We start from the raw sequence: 24116 nt of genomic DNA on the forward strand, positions 1-24116 counted from the left end.
CTAGTCATATCCTAAAATTCCAATTCATATCCTAAAATTTCAAGTCATATCCTAAAATTCCAATTCATAAACTAAAATTTCAATTCATATCCTAAAGGTTCAATTCATATCCTAAAGGTTCCAGTCATATCCTAAAATTTCTAGTCATATCCTAAAATTCCAATTCATATCCTAAAATTTCAAGTCATATCCTAAAATTCCAATTCATAAACTAAAATTTCAATTTATAACTAAACTATCAAGACAATACAAAGATTCAAGGTTATAATTCAAACCTAAAAGTTAGGATTCACAAGAACAAATCATAAACCCTAAAAGTTTAGGGTTTCTTCTCTTCAAACCATTTTTCCCCAAATTAGTAGGTAAAACTAAATATTTTAGCTACTAACAATTATCATAGATTTAATTTAGCTAAGAACAATTAATTTTTACAACTCAAACTACAAGGAATTAAAATAAATCAGTGTATTTCGAAAAAAACAAGGAAAGGAGAGAGAAACCTACCTGGACAGTGGAGGACACCGGCGGTGGAGCTGCTGCTGCCGCCGGCGGGTGGAGGGTAGAGGGATACGGTGGCGTCGGTGGAGGGAGACGGAAGGGGAGGGGGGGTTTGAGTGTGAGAGAGAGAAGAAAATAAGAGAATATGAGGGGAAACCCGTTTTTTAGCTACTGTATTTACAAAAAGCGACCAACTTTGGTCGCTATTTTTGGAAGCAAAAATGTATTGACTATTTTGACCAAATTAGCGACCAAAATTGGTCGCTAATTTCTGACGGTTTGACCAGAATAGCGACCAACATTGGTCGCTATATCTAGTGTATAGTACAGCGTAAATATATTATATATATATATATATATATATATACGCCATATATATTCGATATAATAGTACCTAATACACTTATACTTAGTGCATTGTACAGCGTAAGTGTGTATATATATATATATATATATATATATATTCGATATAATATTACCTAATACACTTACACTTAGTGCATAGTACAACGTAACGATATATATATATATATATATATATATATATATATATATATATATATATATATATATATATGCCATATATATTCGATATAATATTACCTAATACACTTATACTTAGTGCATAGTACGGCGTAACTATATATATATATATATATATATATATATATACGCCTTATATATTCGATATAATATTACCTAATACACTTATATTAAATGCATAGTAGAGCGTAAGTATATATATTATATATATATATATATATACGCCTTATATATTTGATATAATATTACCTAGTACACTTATACTTAGTGCATAGTACAGCGTAACTATATATATATTATATATATTAACGGCTTACATTTATATTATTTAGATAGTAAATACAAAAGTAATTTTTAATTTTGACCATTGTTGACCTTAATGGAGACCAACTTTGGTCGCTAATTATACATGAAATTAATTTAGCGACCAAAGTTGGTCGCAAAATTTAAATCAGATTTATTTATATTTTATATAATATTTAAATTAANAATTAACTTCATGTGGTTTTTTAAACGGATAGATGGACGAAGTGCATTTATTTGAACGGATAGATGGACGGAGGGTATTTATAAACCATTTATCAAACGATAGGGATAGTTTTGGCCCTTTTCCGTATTTTATATTATATTTAAATTAAAAAATATAATTATTAAAATTTATAACTGAGTCCCACTTTAGCGACCAAACTTGGTCGCTATCTGCCTACCCTTTATTTAGCGACCAACGCTGGTTGCCAAGTTTAAATTATATATATTTAAATTTTATATTTTTTTTAAAATAATAATATAATTATTAAAATTTTGAAGGTGGGTCCCACTTTAACGACCAACATTGGTCGCTAATTTCAGTAAACATTTGACCAAGCAAGTCTGACCAGTCCAGTCAACATTTTGACTAATTTAGCGACCAAGTGGCGACCAAGCTTGGTCGCTAATTAGTTTCATTTATTTATTTTATTATTTTCGCTAGTTTGGCGACCAACGTTGGTCGCTTTTCTCTTTAGACCAACTTTGGTCGCTTTTTTCCGGAATTCTAGTAGTGGGGTATTAAGCCTGCGTACAATAGACCCTTGTGGTCCGGACCTTTCCCGGATCCCGCGCATAGAGGGAGCTTAGTGCACCAGGCTGCCCTTTTTAATCAGATGCAAAAGCCATTTCCTTGTTCAGTTCTCTGAAAAGTGCAGCTTCCCAAAGGATTGAGTATACTGCTTTTCTTCCATCCCGTTTTCTGTAAATTCTGGTAAGGATCATGTATACTTCTGTATCCATTTCATAGGTGCTGTAAATTTTCAAAAGAGAAAGAAAATGCAACAATTTTCGCTCTTCGTGATTTCTACGAGCAAATGCTCCGTTCATTTTTTCTTCCTTTCCAGGCTTTAACATGGTTTTAAAAGAACAGACTTCAGATCTGTAGCATATTGCATAACTTATAACCTTCCCCAGTAAAGGTAGGCAATTTCACCTAGCTAGCACAAAATAAAATATATTCGATAGAACTCGCACACTACACAGTCCTAGTGATACAGCTCCCAACATATTTCCCTACAAGCACATGTGGTGTATCACCTGTTATAATGGACTGGATACTGAGTTTAGTTCATCACCTAACAATGAAGCTTAGTTAAGCTGTGCCGGGGAACTCTTCTTTTCCCTTATGTAAATACTGAGAATGCAGCATACGAGTTCTCAAATTGATCACATTGTACAAGTTTGTTACTAGAAGGGGAGCCTTGGAGCAACGGTAAAGTTGTTTTAGTAGGTTCGAGCCGTGGAATCAACCAATCAGAGTAGGCTGCCTACATCACAGCCCTTGCGGTGCTGCCCTTCCGCGTGGAATCCAACTTTTCTTTCCTCTGTCCTGTTAGGATCCCGGTCCCCAAAATTAATCCATTGTTTTGTTATTTCCACTTCTCACCTTCATAGTCTCTCAAATTCTCTTCCTTCACCAAGTCAAATGGTTTGTTCATAGTTCATTCTCCTTCTTCTTTTGGTCATTCTCCATTAATGTTTCTCTATACTTTAACCAATTTAAGAATTCTTTACCTAACTTAAACTGGGTACTTGTACAACACAGGTTAAAACAATGCACCATTTTACATCCTTGAGATTATAAAACTAAGCTCATTCAATAAAGTCAAGGAGAATACTGTCAGGATGGCTAACTTTCATGTCTATTTCGGTACATACCTTGCTTCGCAAATACGGACGAAACATGTATGAATATACTTCCTCCGTTACAAATTAAATGAGGTAGTTTGACTCGGCACGGAGTTTAAGGAAAAAAAGAAAGACTTTTGAAATTTGTGGTCTTAAAAGCTTAAGGGGTAAAGCTTTGTGGGGCCATGACTTTTGTGTGGTTATAAAAGCTTCTCATTAAGGGTAAAATGAGTAAAATGAGTAAAATGAGGAGTTTAAAGTTGAACTATTTTCAAATTTAGAAATGTATCATTTATTTTGGAACAGACTACAAAGGAATGTACAACAACAACTACCTAGTAAAATCCCACATAGTGGGGTCTGGGGAGGGTAATGTGTACGCAAACCTTACCCCTGCCCCGATAGGGCAGAGAGGCTGTTTTCGATAGACCCTCGGCTCAGAAAGACGGAAATAAAAAAACAAGAAAAGAAAAGAGAATTCATTAGTAACTCCAGCAGAAACCGTAATAGTAACAGAAACATAAAAACCAAAAAATGAATGACATGCAATAACAGTAACCAGAGTCTAAGGCCCAAGCTAAGTTAAACAGCAAGAATAGTGTGGGTTCAACATAAACTGCAAGCCATCTAATATCAACCCTAATCCAACCCCGCCTCACCCCCGGTATGAAGTAAGGAAAGCTCTACTACCCCTATCCTACAACCCTAATGCTTGACCTCCAGGCCTTCCTATCAATGGCCATGTCCTCGGAAATCTGCAGTCGTACCATGTCCTGCCTGATCACCTCTCCCTAATACTTCTTAGGTCTCCCTCTACCTCTTCTCGTACCCACCGCGACCAACCGCTCACACCTCCTCACCGGTGCATCAAGGCTTCTCCTCTGCACGTGCCCGAACCATCTGAGCCTCGCTTCCCGCATCTTGTCATCCACAGGGGCGACGCCCACCTTCTTTCGAATATCATCATTCCTAATCTTGTCTATCCTAGTGTGCCCGCACATCCACCTCAGCATCCGCATCTCTGCTACTTTCATCCTCTGGATATGAGAGTTCTTAACCGGCCAACACTCTGCCCCATACAACATGGCCGGTCTAACCACAGCTCTATAAACTTACCTTTGAGTATCGGTGGCACTTTCTTATCACACAAGACTCCAGATGCAATTACGGAAATAGTACTAGTAATAGTCTTGGCAGCAATAGTGGTGATGGTAGCAATGTGCATATGTACTGTTTCTTACCCTTACGACAGGTCATGTCTGTTCAACTATAAAAGATTAACTACTCCATGGTATTACGTCCATTACGTCCACTCCCAGATTTGTTAGGACTAGATATATGAATCCTCTGTGTTCATGTGGCTCTACAATATTATTCCACTCTATCCAAAATTTCAGTGTGATGGAATTTAATAAACCTATCAGTACAAGTAGCAATGAAACCAGTAATAATTTACTTCCACAAAGTTCTTCTATCAAACTGTAGTGTTCTTGTAGATGTACAGTCAGTAATTATTACAGTTACGATCAATGTATGAATATACAAAAAAGTTTTACGGCCTTTAAAGCATTCCTTAAGTTTTTAAATTTTACTTGACGAAGTGTTCGATGGATAATACAGGTTTCAACGAGCACAACTGAGCAAAAGCTTAACAGCTAATTTTAAAGCAGCTGAGCCAGTACTACAAACTTCTATGACTGAAGTTGTGTTATGTCTCAGCACAATTGCAACTACCATCCACCAGAGGAAATTTCTACTTACTACAAGTATAGAGCTACTATAGAGCTATATTTCCCTCGCGTATCTGTAATATGAATAAGCAGTTTTGCAGGTTGGGCCTACAAAAGGTTTGTATATAATGGTATTGCGTTTGTAAGTCTAGTTACAAAATCCTGGAAAGTAAAGCCTCCTTTTCACCTACCATCATATCATTTTGATTTTGGGAGGCCTTAAATACAATTTCAAAATGTCTCAATTGAAATAATTTCAAATTGATGCAAAAAAAGCATCCATATGAAAGTCATCTTATGACTGTCAAATGAACTTTCTGGACTAGATTCATATCTACCATAAAAAAGAAACAAAGGGAAGATATCAACATTTCATTGGTCAGTTTTGATCAAGAAATTAAAAATGAGTGTTTAAGATATGACTATTGAATTGCAAGACCTGAATGTCAACATCAGACATCTTAGTTTAACAGAAGAAGATCAATGCCTCCACCGTACTACAAAAAGAGTTGCTGAGGGCTAAAGGAGGTTCAGTACTTTCAATTAGATAGGCAATCCAGCCTGGTTTCCCTCTGCCACTGGTTCCTTTGCTAGAACCCACAGAAACAAGAGAGGAGGTATATCTCAAGTTTCATCATCCCATGAACTAAGCACAAAATTAATGAGAAAATAATTTAACAAGTCACTTCAATATACACATGTTTTCAGAAATTACCCACTTCAACCACATCATTTAGTTGCTTGTATGAGTTGTCTCCCCTGTCATATCAGTAACCACAAGCTTTCATTACTTTCTTGTCTTTATTGTTAGCCTATGATGCCCTTGTTTTCCCATACTTTCGGATAACATTCACTAATAATGAAATCTTCCCTGATATTACCAGAAAAACCATTGCCGAGATTCCGAAGTAAATGTTGCACCCAGCTATTGTGACCACATGCAACTGACACCAACATCGAGTCACATTCATTTCCTTCCACAAATCAGTTAATTGAGGGAGCCACAAAGTTAAGCTGTTAGAAATTTGAACTAGTCACACCGCTAGACAAACCAAATAGGAACTCAACATCCTAACTAGTGCTACTTTTAGCAGTCTGCAAAGATTTTATGACTTAAGTTTAAATCATACCTTTTGGAATCAGAATGCAGTAAGAAACCTCTTCATGAGGAACACTATGGGAGTCCATATCTATTTTCTTTTCTTAATAACTATAACCACAGACAATATAAGGACATGACCACCCCTGCTAAAAAATTAATCGTGCCATTCAAGAAACTAGCTAACATAGTGTGTAGCCTATGGATGTATATCAACACCCAGTCTTTGTCCAAATGAAGATATAAATTTAAAATATCTACTAATACATGATTTCCACATCAATGGGAACTTCAGGACCATTTAGATGAAAATGTTGTGCTTGATTTTCCAACACATGATAAGACAACAGGAAAACCTTAATTTGTCCATAATATGATCCTTTCACATGGGTGATCTGGGCATTTTGAGCTCTGAAAGCTACACCTTTGATTTTAAAAGAGAATCAAACTAAACAAAATATACCTTTTCATCAAAAATTAAAATGATATCTTCACATAGCATGGAACTGAAATGGTCTGTAGAGGGTTCTTCCGTTTGCCCCTAAGAGATAATCCCTGTATAGGCTATGTACTCAGCCCTTTTCTGAATGAGCAAAGACTAGAGTCAGCACTTCATCATGACAGATGTTCCAGTTGTTTAGTTTTTTGCGATTATGTACTTCGCGAAGTTGTCACCATCTTATCTAATGATGACTAATGGCTCAACTTGTCGATGCAATATAGGGCATATGCAGGTTGAGGTTACATACTTCTTTTTCTTATAAGATAAACTTTATTAAATAAAATGTGACTGAAAAAAAATAAAAAATAAAAAAGTCCATACCAAGAAGGTAGTGATAGGCAGAAAATGTATACAAAAAGAAGTTGGATATTCCTTCACTAATTATCTAGACCATCTATAAGAATTTATTATATGCATTTACGTCATATCCCATCTCTTTCCTGTTTACCATTCTTATTCCTTTTGGACAAAAGGATATGCGTTTAGTAGATACGGGTGCCTTCCTAAGTTTTCTCCCTTGACAATTGCAAGAGTTTTAAGAAGAAAGAATAAATATCTTAAGATAGTTTACTATCTCAATCTACCAAATCGAAAAAAAGATTATATACAGTGGAACGAGATACTGCAATAATTTCTTCATCTAATATATCAAGATGGTGTAAGTGTTTTTCTTAATGACCGAGAAATCCTCGAGGGCCAGTGGCACTCGGTTCGAAACCCCACAATGGGCCTTTCCTTTTCAGGATGGCCAGCAAGTTTGGGTTATAATTTTACATCTTGCAACAGTAAGGATGTTAGCTGAACAACCTAAAATATTTCAGCCTTGAATGCATGCAGTGGTGCGACGACCATTTTCATTACTTTTTAAGGAGAATGACTGTGTCACTACATGTTCACTTAAATTGCATAAAGGAGGACTCCACTATCAAATCTGTTTTTGGACTTCACCAAACGTGGTATCCAATACCCTGGTTAAGCTTAATTTTCTGGTGATAGTATAGGCTAATTTCATTTAATGCTTCAGATCAAATGTTATTAGGCAACACAGTATTCGGAAGAAAAGATAAGTCCTTTGCTCTGCATCAGAAATAACCTTTTTTTTAATTATTATATTTGCATAATCTATGTTCCATTCACATGAGTGGTAATAAGTCTGATTCAAGAAGTTTGTTTTGCCGGTCAAACCACCAAAGGGAAGAACAACATGGGACCTCTGGAGTAAGACAATCTCATAATTTAAAAAGTTTTCCTCCATTAGTTGACCAGAGTTGGGTGTTCAACAATGGCTCAATAATTAGAAAGTACTCTAATTCATTCCGAAGAAAGTGCACCTCATACAGATGTCATCTTCAAAACTTCGAATACATTAAGGGCATAACAAGATGTCATTAAGCAGGCTCCTATCTGACAAGGAAGAGAACATTAATTTTTATTCATTATACTAACGGTACAAGAGAACAGCCAATCCACTGAGGAAAAGGCAATGGAGAGCATATTACCCCAGATATACAACGAGAGGCAAGAAAATTACACATTTGTTTTTGACTCCACATTCTCTAAACTCTTGACAGGTTATTCATCTCCCATTGCTAATTCCAATGCATAATCATCTCTCTCCTGCAACAGGGAAAAGTAAACCTTAGGAACTTAGAACAACTTGTATTACTTGTCCTTTCTTACATCATCAGTATCCCCTCTCGACTGCTTTCTTACATTAATAGGAAATTACAGAAACGTAGAACTTACAATAGGTCCTCGAGCAAAATATCTCCCAAATTGAAGCCAATATACCTGAAAATACAACATGATGTCAGGTCCGTGGTAGCATAATAGATCAAAACTACACAATTGATCATTTGGCTAAAACTTCAGAGGGGAGTTCTGAAAATAGCTGTCAGTACCTTTACTGTAAACCCCACCATTTCAACTACAAAAATACCAGCAAAGCTTCATGCTCTACTGATATAATTTTCTATCGAGGTAAAGTTTCCATGAAAATACTACAGGTAATAAGCTAAAATCTCTAAAATGTTCAAAGAGGAAAACATGAATTCCACCTGGTTACTGGAAATACAATACTCGTAACTTCAGTGTCTCGCGGAAAATAAAGCAGTCAGAAAGGTTAATACATATATTGAAATATGAAAAGTTTGTTGCAGGCTCATCTGAACATCACATCTCGCAAAGAACGTATGCCAGAGCAACACACTATAGAAGAAACTGGAAGGCCAAAGAACAAACATGTTGCTGCCTTTTTTGCTTAGCCCTGTTCGAACAGAGTCACAAACTTGTTTCTGCTTCTTGTCTAGTCCTCTAAGAGATCAATTTTTTCTTTCTAGCCATTCATTTAGAAAATGAATACACTATAATCTGAGCAGTTAATCGCAGTCATTTGGCGCTCTTAACTAGCTTTGCATCTGCTGCATTTTTTGCATAAGTTGAGGCTATAGATTTTTGGTCAGGCTTGATGTGACAAATGCACGGGCTGAGTGGGAATGGCATGAGTTAAAACCAAAACACCTCATTGTTAGTTCTCATAATAAAAAGCCCCACCGTTAATAGGCTAAAAGTAGGTTGGGCTAAAGGGTACAGGTAATTCATTATTGTTATTTAAGCACTCATTAATTCATTTTTGCTAATCTCATAGAGCAACAATTTCTCTATATTTTGTTTTCTTTTTTGAAAAATCTTCTTATCAAAGGAACCACATGCATCCTGCTTCTACAAAAGGGAGGGTAACTGTCTTTTATAGAAAGTGAGAAAGGAAGAAGTTTAGAGGAGTAAAGAATGTGTATTGCACATAACTCTTTGAGGTAGTGTGTCAGCTGCATGGATATGGCAAGTATTATTGCTGATGATTCAAAGGAAAACTTTGGCATTAGGCATGCGCCTAAGATGAAAAACTTGGTGTGCCCTTTGGTTTCAATCTAAGTTGCTCCGACACGGCAGCTTAGATGCCGCACTCGTGTGACACGACACTAGTATGGGTGTGGGTATGGGATCTATACGGGATGTGGTCAAACAATTTTGGGTACTTTAACCATGACACTGGGTTTGTTGTTGTTGTTGTTGTTGACCATGACAGACGGAAAAATTCGAGACGAGATACAATTGATTCGATATCAGAACCAAAACTAGGGTAAATTTGAAGAAAATAGCATATCTTATCTAGGAAATCAATCCTACACTTATCTACAACTTGAGAATAAAAAAAAAATCCATACTTTACGAGTTATACATTAGTATTCCACAAAATTTCTCATAATTTAAAGATATTTTTATATTTTTATTTTTTTTGAATTGTTTTTAGTCCGATCCTGGCACTCGCATCCGTACTAGGAACCGTATCCCCGAATTTTAGAATTTACATCTCGAAGGATCCGACCTCTAGATCCGCACCCGTGTCGGATACCCACACCCATGTCCGAGCAACTTAAGTTTCAATTGCTTAAGGGCATGAAGTTGAAAAGACAGAAAAACATAAGAAGAAAATTGGGATATCGTCAGTAAGTATCCAGAGAGGGTCATCAACTGTTGATTCCTAACAAAGGTATGAATCTAGTATGCAGCCATATATTTTGTACCCATGCTTCATAGGCCAAACTGAACCTATAAAAGGTGGACGTCAAATGATTATTTAGATGGTAATGGTTGGTCAAATAGATTTGCTCTTTATTGCCACCCAAAGCCAAACTTTTGCAATTCCAAGTGGTTAATTACCTCATCTTCATCCTGTGTTTCAACTTCAAGGTCAGATGACGGAAATCCCACACAAAGAAGTGCATAACCCTACAAATCAAAGCATATTCGATTAATCCTGGAAAAAGGCAGAAGAAGACAGGTAAAATGAAGACCGTCACTTCGCTTATATCTAGTTCAAGATACATGTAAAAAGCCAGGACTTCTTTCAGGTATTAGCAACGCGGACCTCTGCGAAGAGCCGAAGACCCTGTACCTCATCTGTTAACCTTAACTAATAGGTCTCAATCATTGTGATCCGAGCCTGTATTTTGGCTCATAGGATTTGACAGACTAATGGCTACCATCAGATCTCTTATAAGTCTAATGAAAGAAGAATTAATGATAAGACCATTTTTTTTTTTTGAGAAGATGGGGAGTTGAGCATGGAAGGTACATCTCCAAGTCATGGCCAAATAGTTGCAAAGAGGGATTATTAACGAACTAATGAAACATTTCGTCAGTCATCTTGTCATTGAGTATCACATGAAAACAGTGGAGTTACTAGCTTGAGCTGGAAGTTTATGAATTCCATCTTCCAAAACCTTGAGGAACAACATCTCTCCATTGTTTTGTGGACAAATAACGTGCAGATGAAGTTCACATGCTTCATCAGTCTCGACTCTTGAGACCAAGAAATTCCTAGTTACATCACATATATGATTTTTTAAATAAGGAAAATGAATTGCATCACATGTCTGATGTCACGAGGAATTTCAAAACATTCCAAAACCTTTTGGAATAAAAGCTCGTCATTGTTTCATGGACAAATAACATGCAGACAAGGTTTGCATGCTTTATCAGTCTCGAGACCAAAAAATTCCTTGTCACATCACATAAATATCATTTCTTTTTTGATCAGTTACATCAATTATATTAGCATAAAAAAGAGAGAAAAATTACATTTAAGGTATAACAAAGGAGAAACAATCAAAACTACCAAGAATCGACAGTCAAACAATAAAAGCAAATAAGAACTGCATCCACAGAAGCTCAACGTGATTTAAAGTACCTTAGACTTCAACTCTGCAGAAATCCCCAGTGCCTCCGGTTGTCTAAGTTGCCCTGATTTTACACGAACAGCACAGCTCGTACAACATCCTTCAACATATTGGATTATTAAATTAGAAAAATGTAACAAGACCATCATATGGAGAAAATCTGATGAAAAAGAGGCTAACGGTTAAAGGTCAAAGTTACACAATCAAACCCCAATGCATTTGACCCTAGATCAAAGAGAAATGTGCATTTTGTGAGAAACAAACGAAAGAGAACCTTAAGGTTAAAACTGTTGGGATATATACTATTAAACATGAGTTTTGGTTTAGATATAGTATTTATTATGAAATAATTGTTTATTCAGTTTAAATAAAGTTTTAAATAGATCATATATTAGTCTCTGTCCTTTGCTTATATAGTAGATGATTTAGTGTATAGAGTATAGTTTATACACGGAAGATTAAATCATCGGTTCTTATAAGTATAAAGTTTGAGTTCACAATCTAATGATGGAATTGGACAAACCATCAGGAATGATTGTAGCACAAGATTAAATATAATTTATCTTGATTATGGAAATTGTTTAATTCCACCTTCTTGTGCTAGTACATTTTGTATGTATTGAACGGGCCAAGTAGAGATAAGTATTTTATACTGACTAATAAAATAAACCCTCTAGCCATTAAATGTACTTATACTTTTAATCTTGAAATAATTATTATTAGTTGTATATATTATTATTGTTTTGCTTTATTAAAAGGCGAGATTCTAAATTGGACAATAATAATGTACATTGACGAAGTAATAGTTAGTTGATGGAATCTATGTCTCGGTTTAGAGATTGATGATACACCTTTATGAAAGCTTATAAGTTTTCATGTGTAAACCCGACCAATGAATTTTGTATCCGACACATGAAATAAGTTAAGCGAAAGTCTAAAGAAAATAATCAATAAATTAAATCGTCATTAATTTAATTTAATTGATTAGTATATGAATCTTAACATGGGAAGCTAAATAAGATTTAATGGATGAATTTCGAAATTGAACAAGGAGTGCAATTACGGATTTTTAGTGGAATAATTCGTAATTAATTATGGTGGATATTAATTTCGAAAATTATAAATTAATTTCATAATTGGAAGCCTTGTTAATTAAGTTATGTGGTCCTTGCTGTGCCTAAATAACTGGAAATAAAGGAATCATTTTTCTGGTGTAAAGGAAAACCTAACAGGTTTTGGAAAAAGGGTTTTAACTCTTAAAACTTATGCTATAAATACAAAAGGTTTTCCACCTAGAGAAGAGAGAAATAATGGACGAATTTCAGCCATATTTTCCTAGAAAATTTCGTCCACACGAAATTACTATTTCCGGAAATTATTCGGGTAACACAGTAGAAGACCGTGGAATGTTCGGAAATCGCGATCGTGCGGGTGGTGGAGATTTCAACGAGACGATGTGAAATTGAAGGCTCACGTGACTGAAGAGTCGTGTTCACGCTTCAAGAGGTAACCCGTGAAATCCCGTTTATACTAGTTATTTAGATTACATGTGATTTTGATACTGGGATTGTTTCCGCTGCTCATAATAATCCATCAAAAACAAACCACAAACAAAGTGCATGGTACTCCTTAGTGAAAATCAAACCCGCTCCTTTTAAAGTTAGCAGAGAGAGATAACAGCTTCATTAATAGGTTTAAGCATGGAAAGATCCTGACAAGTCAAATCTTTGTGTAAAAGTTGGTGGAGATCTATAATCCCACAAAAGCTTTCCTACCAAAAGGTAAGATGACTATAACAAGCCAAAACTTAACTGCCAAATGCCCAGCCCCAATTTTTAAAAACCAGTAAACCTTCAGTTAACTCAAACCATTCCAATACTCACAGTCTGTTAGTAGTTCAAGTAGTATCATAAAATAGCAGCTTAAATATGCAAGAAGAAATAGACTAACATATAAATAGGGGGGGGGGGGGGGGAATGCTATTGTAAATTATTGGATATGAACCAATACCATGCCTGCAAGCGAATGGGAGCGCAATGTTCTGAGCCTCTGCTGTATGCAATATGTATTGGTCCTACATTCCAATTCAACTCTTCAAGTAACAATTTTAAATATAACGCACGAATTTAGCAGGAAAAAGTATTTGGAATTAGTACCTCGGGAACGAGGAATTGGTGAACCACGCCACGTTGGCGGTCGAGAACGGTGACTTTATGTGTGGGAACTGAGGGAGAATAGCTGCTACCATTTTGGCCGGCGACGGGAGTTTGAAATTTCGGAGTAGTTTTGCGGCGGCATTTGACGGAATTCAAAGAGAAGTTGGCGGAATTGAGAGAAGATAGTTGCCGGAGAAGAGGGGAAGTGCAAGCGCTACAAGGAGGTTGAAGAAGATCCATTGACGGAAGAAGAGGTTCTGTTGTTTGTGTTTCTGGATAAAGGTCGGAATAAAACTAATGATTTCCAGTGTTCACTATTTGCAAATACTGCCGACCAAGGGCAAAACGGTAAACTCAAGCTTCTGGAATTACGGCCTCATCTGTTTGCACTTAATGGAGGTCTGAATCTTAATCACTCAGATCTCAGACATTAAGTGCGTTTGTTTTTAAAGTCTGAATCTTAATTATTCAGATCTTAATCATTAAGTGTGTTTATTTTTTTTACTTCACAACCACTTAATGAGTCTGAATAGGTCTGTATGATTAAGATCTATAACAGAGACTTAATTTCATTAAGATGCTATCATATATTCATTATTAACTGCTGCCACCGCCTACCATTATCAACTACGACCATGCCGCCACCACCACCATACTCAACCATCACCACCACCACCACCCCCCACCACCACCACCACCTCTGCCCCACCACCACGCCACCATCATCCTTAATCATAGCCTCTATTATCGACCATCACCACATACTATCCACACCACTCCGACCACCATCATTCTCACCCACAATCAATACTCATCCGCCTCAACTACCACAACTGACCACCCCATCACCATCAACAACCACAGCCGGCACTGCCCATCAATATAACCTACCACCACGCACCCACCACCTTCCTCAATCACAACTACTACCACCACCCGACATTATTAACTATCACCACCCACCACCACCATCCTCAATCATAATCGCCACCACTACCAATCACTACTAGCTACTAGCATGAACCACCATCATCAACCAAAAATACCACCAACCACCGCTTGTAGTCGGCATTCACCCGTTAGCCATCACCACCAACAACTATCATATTTTAAAAAACTACATATTTTATTGATAGAATATTAGATTAGTTAGTATTTCATTTGAATTTTATGTTTATTAATTTTCAAATAAAGATAAATTTTATACATTCAGATGTTAAAAATCAAACAGTCTTAATTATTTCTATTCAGATCTTAATACACATCTTAATATATTCAGATTCAAATGTCTTAATCTTAATACACATCTTGATATTCAGATGCGTGTTCAGATTCAGACTTCTTAATCTTAAAAAAAAACAAATAAGGCCTACGTCATCTTTGTCATACATAAACTAGCCACTTCATTATTATTATTATTATTATTGACGCATTTTTGCCCTTACTTTATGAATTTATTACATTAGATGCCCTTTATTCTTCCAGAAAATTCAGCTGAACTTGAGACTGCTCCTTGATCGTTCTCTTCTCCCTCTTTCAGTGAAAGACCATCGCTTTGCTCCTGCCGATCTTCTATTAGACTGTTGTTTAGCTCTTTCTATCTATTTGTCCTTTTTCTTTGGGTTGCTTTTCGTGCTTCTAATTTCTGCTTCAACCGTCCATGATAAGCATAATCAAAGACAATTTTAGAAGAGTCTTCAAACACTCTTTGCCGTCCGCCATAGACATAATGTTAAAAGTGACTCAACTTTCTACGTATTTATTGCATGTAAGACTCAACTCTTTTCCCCCTTCTATTTTCTCTGTTCCGATGCAATATATAAATGTTAGTTAGTGTTGGGTGTTAATTTTCCTCCATTTTCATGTATTTTCTTTCTTACAGTTTTTTAAATATTTTTCCACCCGATTTTGTACATGCATATTCTGATTTACGGTCTTTTAAGTTGGTCTTGAGATTACTGAGAAATTATGGATTACAAATATTTTGTGGTCCTTCCAGTTTGTTAGTCATGTTCGACATATGCCTCAGTAAAAGGAAGCATATCATGAAGACATGCCAAAATCCAGTTTGGATATTCTGAGGCCAAAGGTATTATCTCCTACCGAGACACTGAAAATGTGCTTTAATCGTTATATTTTTGCATCTTTCACCTGCTAAAAGTTAAATGTGTTTTTTTTTTACCTAGGGTCAAGTTCTTGTCTATTCCTTCTCCAGAAAAATAACCAGTATGAGCATATCTGTCTTCCATGAACTCAGTTTGTTGCAGAAGAGGGGTGCAAACCTGTTTGGTGGTAAGTTCCTTGATGCTAAAGAGCTTTTACAAATTAATGAGCCATGTCTTTATATAGAAGTTGCTATTTTGGTTATGTAATTAAACATAACAAATAACTTTCAAAGAGAAAACATAAATCTAAATTTTGGACTTTAGATTTGCGGACTTGTGATTTTACTTTATTGTATTACTTCTTTTCTGGTAATGAGCTTGGGTTGACATGGATTTGTGTTAGTGAAATTAACACAAAAACAATATAGTTCCCAGAGATGCAAAGCTACGATGTTATGTGGTTCTAAATAAGTATCTCAAATGGTGTAATAAGTTTTTTTGCTGAATAAATAATTATTTTAATATGAACAAAATAATAAATGATTTTTACTTTTCTGATCTCACTTGAAGCAAAATGTTGATCTTAATATATGATTTACTTTTGGAGTACTTTAAACCTTAATATTTGTGAAGTGTGTGGTTAAATCTAAATTTTGACAGATTTAGCACAAATTGAAAAACTTTGGAGCACATGCATCCACAAAATTGATCTGAAGGTGTTCTTCCGTTATCTTTTAAGTCAAATTTGAGATTAGCTGGGGCTTCAGGGTAGTAGAGTGGGTATTATCCTAGCTTTAGATCTATTCATCTGTTATCACTACAAAAAACCGGAATTATTGCGGCGGTTAAATAACGGCGGTTTGCCAAAACCGCCGCAATATAAATCATAATACGGCGGCGTTCCAGACGCCATTAGTGCGTATGTTAAAATGGCGTTTTTTTTACAATTACGGCGGTTCCAAACCGCCACTAATGTTTAATATTAAGAACTTTATCAAAAACATTATGCCATCAAAACAGACGGTCTCTCTTTCTCTTTAAACCACAGACCTTCTCTACACCTCTCTCTTTCTCTCTAAAGCCCTAGATAAATATGTATCAATTTCATTCCCCCAAATCGTTTAAGGTCTAAATAAACAGACGTTTCGCCATAGCTTTTATGCAAGGAGATCAGATTTCAAGTTGTTTAAGGTAATGCGTTTGAGACGATAGCCCTTTTCTGATAATCCGGTTTCAAGTCGTTCGTGTAATTCCTTTCAAAATGCCGTTGATTTCACTGATTTAAGGCGTGCATGTGTGTGTATTGGATGGGTATCAGTTTAAATCACTGATTTTAGCCGTGAATTTCACTGATTTAGGTTTCGATTTTGCTGATTTAGCCATTAATTTCATTGATTTTAGGCGTGCATGTGCGTGTATTGGACGAAGATCAGTTTAAATCACTGATTTTAGCTGTCGATTCACTGCTTAAGCCATCAATTTCACCGTTTGGCAGTCAATTTTTTTGATTCAGCCGTCGATTTCACTGGTTTAAACATTTAAGGGAGTGTGTTGCTTCTCTGGATCAAAGTACTTCTTTGTGTGTTTAACAGCTGTTAATGGGACACGAAATGAAATGCAAACTGTTGAACCTACTGGTATGTACCTGAAATGGACAATTCTTTGGATTTAATTAACTTATAGATACTGATTGTTAAAAAATTTACTCTCGTAATGTATTTTAACCCTATTATAGAAGATACTTGTCTAATTTTTTAAGGTTACTAATCCCACACTTTTACTATCAATGTATGGGAGTTAAACTCCAGCTCTTTTGTTGCTTTTATTAACCAACTTTTCTTTTGCTTTTTCTTGTTTTTTGTGCTCCTTTATTCTCTATGTCGTTGATTACTACATGTTCTTTTGGATTGTTTATCTTGAGATCCTAATTGACTAATGTTATCTTGTGGATATCATGCAGAGTTTCCATTTGAATTTCGAGCTTTAGAAGTAGCACTAGTAGGTGTATGCAGTTATCTTGACACTCAGACACGAGAACTAGAGACCGCTGCTTACCCAGCTTTAGATGAGCTCACCTCCAAGGTAAGATTAGTAAACCAAAAAACAAGCTTAAATGTTTGATTAAGTGATTATTATTCTTTTGATTTTCATATAGTGGCTATGAACTAGCTTTTTCATTTTGATATTGTGATGTTATCTTATCTTCTTTTCTAGCCATGCCAATTGATAAATCTTGGATTAGCAAACCACGAAATACACTTGAATACGCAGATGGGCGTAGAAAATTTCTGGATTTTGCTTTTGAGTATGGGTCTATTGATGGGCGTGTAATTAAGTAATAGAGAGGAGACATGCTACAGCATCTGTATCTGATAATAAACATGCTGCAGTTTCTTCTACTTGTGCAACTTCTTCTTTTTCTCTTCTACTTCTTCCTTACCTTTGATTAATACATATTCTTGTTCTTCATCAGGAGAAGTAGAAGAGGTACAACTCAAGTTCTTGGCATGAAATGCAAGAATACCATTACATCATATGCATGCATGTGTGGCCTTTTGTTTTGTGGTGATAATAGAACTGGAATTGAATGTAGAGGTTTTAGCAGATGCATAAGGTTCTTTGTTTGTTGATTGAGGTTTGATTGGTGTCCCATGTTCTTGTGTGGCTTTTTGTTTCTTAATGGTGTTTAGAGCAGAAATTTTAATTCAGAAGTTTGGGATTAATGTTGTGTGCGTGGAACAAATTCAATTGGTCGAGTTGTTCAATCGTGGAAAGCATGTTTTTGTGTTTGTTATTCCCACTTAATTCCTTTCTTGGGAAACAACAAAGGTTTTGGATTATTCCTGTCGGTATTTGAATTCTGTGATAATAACAGAATAACTAGTTGTCCAAAACATTTTCCAGATGCATGTATATATGTAGAGCTGTTGGGGTCCTAACTAATCACTTTGTTCAACCATGTATATATGTAGAGATGCCGAAGCAAAATCGGGTGAAAAATCTGTTCAAATCAATCAAAGGGAGCTCTTCACTTGCTCCAGAGCAGTCATCACATGCTCAGTCTCACGCTCAAGCTTCATATTCATCTTCTGATCGAGACTCTTTACGTCATACACAACCCATCATTCCATCTTCATCAACTAATAGAGTCTCGTCACAAAATGGCATTCCAGCTTCATCAATTAATAGAGTCTCCTCACAGAATCGCATTCCAACTTCATCAACTAACAGAGTCTCGTCACAGAATGGCATTCCAGCTTCATCAACTAATAGAGTCTCGTCACAGAATGGCATTCCATCTTCATCATCTGATGGAGTCTCTTCACAACCAACTACACGTAGACGAGTTACAGATGACTCGGAGCCTCGTGATTGGGTTGTCGATGTTTATAGGTACATATGAATTATAAATGATTTTGTTTTCCTCGATTAATATTTTTATATGTTCTTTATTTTGTTGCAGATGAACGTCAAGTGATAAAATCTATTAGGTTGAAGGTTCAGGATGTCCATAACTTGGAGAATGGATCGCGTATAATTGTAGAATGTGATGAGTTTGCTCAACCTATTGGAAAATCAGCCGGCCTTCTTGCAGGATTTTTGGGGCAGCTTGCTACAAATCCTCAATACTTTCCTATTGGCTTCGAGAGTTGGGCATCCATGCCTAAGCCTTTTGTGAACCGTGCTTTTAATGATTCGTAATGGTAATGCCTTTTAATTCTTTTGCTTAGTTTGTATGTTATAGTTCTGTCAGCAGTAAACTAACATATATTATTTTTGTAAAGTCTCGGTTTTCCTTTACGAGTGATCCGCAAAAGGTAAAAGGTTGGATTAACAATTCACTTAACAAAAAGTGGAAGGAATTCAGGCTTAAACTATATCATGGGGCTGAGGATCCATTGTTGAGTAAAGAGGATATCATCAAGAATGTTCCAGAAGGCATTCCCATGGACCAATGGGCATTGTTTGTTAACTATCGTTTTAAAGAGGAAACAAAGGTTGTTGTTGTTGTTGTTCTTCTTCTTGTTTCACTACTTGTCTCTGCTGCTGCTTCTTCTCTGCCACTGATGTGACTTCTTTTTTTCCCTTTTTGACTCGTAGGCGCTTTGCTTGAGAAATCAATGGATTCGAGGACAACAAACACTTCCCCATACTAGTGGTGCTATGAGTTTGGCTAGAAGAAGGGCTTTGATGGTTGTTTAATACGACGTACTTACTGTCGCTTTAATGTGACAAGAGTTATTTAGTTTAATTTTACTTTTTAAAACTTTCAGAAGAAACAGGGAAAAGAAGTTGATCGCGGCAAAGTGTGGACTGAGACTCATAAGAGGAAAGATGGGAGTTATGTGAATGATCAAGCTAGGGAGATTGGGGTAAGTGTCTATCACTATTTTCTGCATTCCATATTCTGATCATGTTAGTTCTGCTAAGTTGAATATTATCGGCTGAGTTGGACACATTGGTGAATCTGTAACAATTTTGGCATTAGATTTCTGAGTTTGGGGCAGTGGTTTGACAGTCAATTTCTGTATTGTACACCAGTTCTCTGTGCGCTAAGAGTTTGATATTCTGAAGCTTGATCTGTTGAAGTTTGCCACAATTTCTGGAGAAGTTGAGGAGTAAATTAAGCTGAAATTTCTGCGCAGTTTGGCTCTAGTTTTTCTGATCAGTTGAGAGAATTCTGCACATTTTTGAGTATTGCATTGTCTGGTTTAACTGTGGGATTAACTGAAGCTTAGGGAATTTAACCTAAACTGGAATTTCAGTAGTGTATTGCGGCATACATCCTGCAATGTGAAGGGTAGTCCAGTTTCTGCTGTTAAATTCAACAGTGAGAGTTGTTGAATGTGATAGAAGCTGCAGATTAAGCAGTTCGCTGATCTTCTGCCCAAAATATCTGCAACTCCTGTCCATTCTCGCTGATACATTGTCTGCAAAACAGAAATTCCAGCAGCTTTAGTTTGTCCTGCTTCTTTTAAAAAGTTGTGCACTTCAGAATCTACCCATTGACTCGATCCTTAGCTTTTGTAATTATATTTTGTCTCTCTTGTAGGAAAGAATTGAAGAAATTCGAAGACAGAGACCAGAAACTCGGGCAGAAATTTCACCGAATGACGCGCTTGGTGTAGTCTTCGGTCCCGAGCACCCTGGCCGTGTTCGAGGCTTAGGCATGGGTGCAGTTCCAACTGTAGTATTCAAGCAAACATCAAGACAAGGTGGTTGTTCTTATATGGGCGCAGCTAGCACTAGTGCTCCACCTCCACAATGGGTGCAAGAGATGGCAAATATGAGATCACAATTAAATGCGCTAACCAGCTTATTTCAAATGAAAATAGGAAATATCCCCGAGGAGTTTGCTCACTTATTTCCGACTCCTTCACAGGTAATTTAACTAATTACCTAGTCTTTTACGTACAGTTCTCCACATTCCACACTCTGGTTTTTCATTTCTAATAATATGCTAAGTAGTGAATTAGAGTTAATTTTGACCCTACAATTTAGGTTCACCGTGATCCCAATATTTTCTTTTACACATGGATTTTGTTTTATGTGGTCTGTAAGCCAATACTGGAACTTGTTTTTAATTTTTTATACAATGCACCAGCTTAGGACCTTAGGTGTTAGAATTTGTTAGGAGATCTTACTGAACTGAATCAATTAGTTGAAGAATGATGATCTTTTCCGGATGAAAATAGTGTTGAAGAAATTGAATTCTTAATCTGGAAGGCTTTATGAACATTGACAGGATGGAGGAAAGGTGTTGTTGGGTGTCTAATGAAATGTATTATCAAGTCATGTAATTGTCTTGTTTGTCATGTTTGCCCAGTTCTTACGTGCTTCCTTAAATGCCTATATTCATATTCTTGTGTGATGTGAGATGGCATGTGATCGCAATTTATTATCTGGTACATCCGATTCAGGTGTCTTCAGCAAGACTACTTTATCAATAGGTGAACTTCAGATTTATGACATGCTAGGCCTATCGTCTGGACATTGCTGCACACACAATAGACCTACATGGAATGATCTTTGCACTTGAGACAGGTTGCTTGACTCCCTTAGATGTGCATTTATTAGTTCCAAAACCCTGCCTTCATTGAAGAGGATCCACACCTGAACATTTGATGTCATGCAGTTAGATGAAATATGTTCTACTAACATGATTTTTGCTCCATAACAAAAAGAGTTCCTACATGTCCTAGAAGATTATGGTGATGGTCTGGATGGAAGAACCCTCTATTTCTTAAATCAAATAATTTAACAGGAGAGTTGCCATATTCGTTAGGTAATCTTTCATCTCTAATTGCCTTAGCAGCACCAGAGAATAGATTAGAAGGAAGTATACCATATTCATTAGGCTCGATTGACTAGCTTGAGCTATATTTCTCTTGGTGTTAATATGATTTCTGGTGCTATTCCCATTTCACTCTTTAACTTATCATCTCTTTATCATTTTGCTGCTCCAGTTAACCAACTTAAAGGAAGTCTTTCCATAGATATTGGGTCGACTCTTCCAAGTCTTCGCTTACTTTATTTGCTCATTATGCATGGTATTGTACAATACAATTTGAATTACTTAATGTTATGTTATGCAGGCACCCAATCTAGGAGATGGCGTTCCGTCACCAACTGGGCCTAGAAGATCCTTTGACGGAAGTAACTATGAAAATGGAGCAGGCAACAATTAGTAATCATTGTTAGGATGAACTATGTTTTTTTGTGTTGTAACTATTGAGTAACTCTCTTAACTCTCTGCACCTTAAACTTGAATCTTGGATGATGTAACTATTGAGTAACTCTCTTAACTCTCTACACCTTAAACTTGAATCTTGGATGATGTGGATTTTGGGTATGTTTTAATATGATGAATATTTTGCTAAGTCTCTACTATAATTTATGTTAATTATTATGATGGGTGCTTGATAACATATTATGACGGATATTGTGCAGTAGAAAGGATAAAGGATTGGAATTGAAAAATTAACATTAAAAATATTACAATTATGGCAGTATAAAATGGCCAAAATCTGAAAGGGACAGCAATTACGGCGGTTACAAACCTAACCGCCACAATAAGCAAATTAAACAGCCGTATTTACATATGCATATTGCGGCGGTTTTATCTACATATTGCGGCGGTTCGCCTTGAACCGCACGTTTTGGTGGTAGCGATTACGGCGATTATCTTGGACGCCATTAATGATAATAACGGCGGTTCTTAACCGCCACTATAAGTAACTATGACTGGCGCAATTACCCCAGTTTTTTGTAGTGTTAGGATACTAAGGAAGTTGAGATCAAGTTTATTTTTCCTGGCTTGTTAGATTCTGTCTTATTCTTTTTCCGGTACTTATTAGTGCTTTGGCACTTTATTTAATAGCTTTTAATTCAATGAGAGATAATATATAAATTCGGTAGAAGTAAAATGAAGATGGGAGAGAGAATAAAGGAGTAACACAAACGATACATATGATGTTGCAATTGCAAGAAAGTTGTTATTTGATGAAGCAAACAATTGATAATATTACAAACGAATTTAATATTTTACCTCAGAAATTTAGATTTGCAGAAGTGGTGAATGTAGGTGTAAAATGGTGAAGGAGAAGTTGAGTGCATTATAAACTGTATTTCTTTTTCTTCATTCCATTATTTGTTTTTTAGCTTTTCCAAATTTTGGGAGAAGGGATGAACAGTATGGTAATGCACTTGGTGGATCATCATGTGAGCCATATAGATTTCTTTTCTCTTTATTAGAAAAGCTCATATTTTTGCATTCAACAAGAAATTTGAGTGTTGAGCTAGCTGTAGGCATGGAAGTGAGAAGCATAGCCACAAGTTTTTTGTTTTGATGGGTCCATAGCTGGACTTAAAGACATATTAATAAAAATGCTAAGGAATACAGCCTAAGACAGAAGTAACAGTGGTGATTGATGTCATAATTAAGGAAGAGTTTGATCAGTAGCACAAGCCAAACGTGGCCAATTACAGGCTTTTCTACCAGGCCATATTTGGATTCTATTTATTGCTCACCAGGAGACAAGACAAAGTGGTTTGATTTGGTATCCTTGATATCCAGCACTGCCAACGGGGTTGATGCGTTTATATGTAGCAGATGGACTAGGTATGAAACTATTCAACTGAGCATTTCTGAAATTATCACTCGGCCTTTTGGAAGGAAAATGTGGTGATTCAATTCAAGCATGGGTGCGTTTGGATGAGAAAGACATGTCTGAGCATCATAGAGACATTTGCAATTTTTCTTCATTGTATTAAATCATAAAGAAATAGTTCAGTAGAGTGAATGGAATTTTAGGGCCTACATTTGAAGTGTTGATGTACCTTTTGGGCCTGTGCACAGCACGGGCAACCATATCTAGTTGTTAAAATAAAGCATATTTGGTGTTACTAATGGAACATGGTTAAAATCTAACTATTACTACGCATGCTACTAAGGTGTCACCATTAAAAATTAAACTCCTAGTTTTGAACTTATTGTCACGACCCAAACCGATGGGCCGCGACGGGCACCCGGTACCTTACTCAACCGAGTACCAATGTAATGTATCTTTCTTATCACATCATCATA

General features: G+C 36.2%; 3 protein-coding genes across 4 annotated transcripts; 2 read left to right on the forward strand and 1 right to left on the reverse strand.

Annotated features, from left to right (window-relative positions):
• On the reverse strand, window positions 7765-13731 carry LOC109229680 (ferredoxin-2-like). The gene is made up of 6 exons (XM_019395208.1): window positions 13425-13731; window positions 13279-13342; window positions 11280-11368; window positions 10250-10318; window positions 8276-8320; window positions 7765-8146 (listed from the first exon to the last, which is right to left on the reverse strand). Exons 1-6 carry the CDS (start codon window positions 13662-13664, stop codon window positions 8102-8104), a joined length of 552 nt encoding a protein of 183 aa, XP_019250753.1. The 5' UTR covers window positions 13665-13731; the 3' UTR covers window positions 7765-8101.
• On the forward strand, window positions 14907-22357 carry LOC109229679. Of its 2 annotated transcripts, XM_019395206.1 has the most exons (12): window positions 14907-15192; window positions 15424-15513; window positions 15611-15716; window positions 16931-17166; window positions 17490-17611; window positions 18502-18922; window positions 18993-19233; window positions 19315-19527; window positions 19631-19723; window positions 19804-19902; window positions 20583-20912; window positions 22126-22357. In XM_019395206.1, the coding sequence occupies exons 7-12, from the start codon at window positions 19231-19233 to the stop codon at window positions 22216-22218; spliced, it is 831 nt and encodes a 276-aa protein (XP_019250751.1). In that variant the 5' UTR covers window positions 14907-15192; window positions 15424-15513; window positions 15611-15716; window positions 16931-17166; window positions 17490-17611; window positions 18502-18922; window positions 18993-19230; the 3' UTR covers window positions 22219-22357. The 2 variants fall into 2 exon arrangements, with proteins under 2 accessions (XP_019250751.1, XP_019250752.1); XM_019395207.1 differs by lacking the exon at window positions 16931-17166.
• LOC109230346 (magnesium transporter MRS2-I-like) lies at window positions 15478-18011 on the forward strand. The gene is made up of 6 exons (XM_019395854.1): window positions 15478-15513; window positions 15611-15716; window positions 16931-17023; window positions 17122-17166; window positions 17490-17611; window positions 18003-18011. The coding sequence occupies exons 1-6, from the start codon at window positions 15478-15480 to the stop codon at window positions 18009-18011; spliced, it is 411 nt and encodes a 136-aa protein (XP_019251399.1).

This window comes from Nicotiana attenuata, chromosome 7 (genome assembly GCF_001879085.1).
Source record: "Nicotiana attenuata strain UT chromosome 7, NIATTr2, whole genome shotgun sequence".
NCBI classification, from domain to species: domain Eukaryota; kingdom Viridiplantae; phylum Streptophyta; class Magnoliopsida; order Solanales; family Solanaceae; genus Nicotiana; species Nicotiana attenuata.

What these genes read in the sequence shown, in the direction of transcription:
- LOC109229680 (XM_019395208.1), bottom strand. Translation starts at nt 13,664, where the DNA reads ATGGATCTTCTTCAACCTCCTTGTAGCGCTTGCACTTCCCCTCTTCTC. An exon ending in CCCATTCGCTTGCAGGCATG is followed by an intron (nt 11,369 to 13,278) that starts GTATTGGTTCAT and finishes AATATGTTGAAG; the next exon opens with GATGTTGTACGAGCTGTGCT. An exon ending in CTGCAGAGTTGAAGTCTAAG is followed by an intron (nt 10,319 to 11,279) that starts GTACTTTAAATC and finishes TTTGATTTGTAG; the next exon opens with GGTTATGCACTTCTTTGTGT.
- LOC109230346 (XM_019395854.1), top strand. Translation starts at nt 15,478, where the DNA reads ATGCCAAAATCCAGTTTGGATATTCTGAGGCCAAAG. An exon ending in TGGATATTCTGAGGCCAAAG is followed by an intron (nt 15,514 to 15,610) that starts GTATTATCTCCT and finishes TTTTTTACCTAG; the next exon opens with GGTCAAGTTCTTGTCTATTC. An exon ending in GCAAACTGTTGAACCTACTG is followed by an intron (nt 17,167 to 17,489) that starts GTATGTACCTGA and finishes GATATCATGCAG; the next exon opens with AGTTTCCATTTGAATTTCGA.
- LOC109229679 (XM_019395206.1), top strand. An exon ending in GTTTTAAAGAGGAAACAAAG is followed by an intron (nt 19,528 to 19,630) that starts GTTGTTGTTGTT and finishes TTTGACTCGTAG; the next exon opens with GCGCTTTGCTTGAGAAATCA. An exon ending in CTAGAAGAAGGGCTTTGATG is followed by an intron (nt 19,724 to 19,803) that starts GTTGTTTAATAC and finishes TAAAACTTTCAG; the next exon opens with AAGAAACAGGGAAAAGAAGT.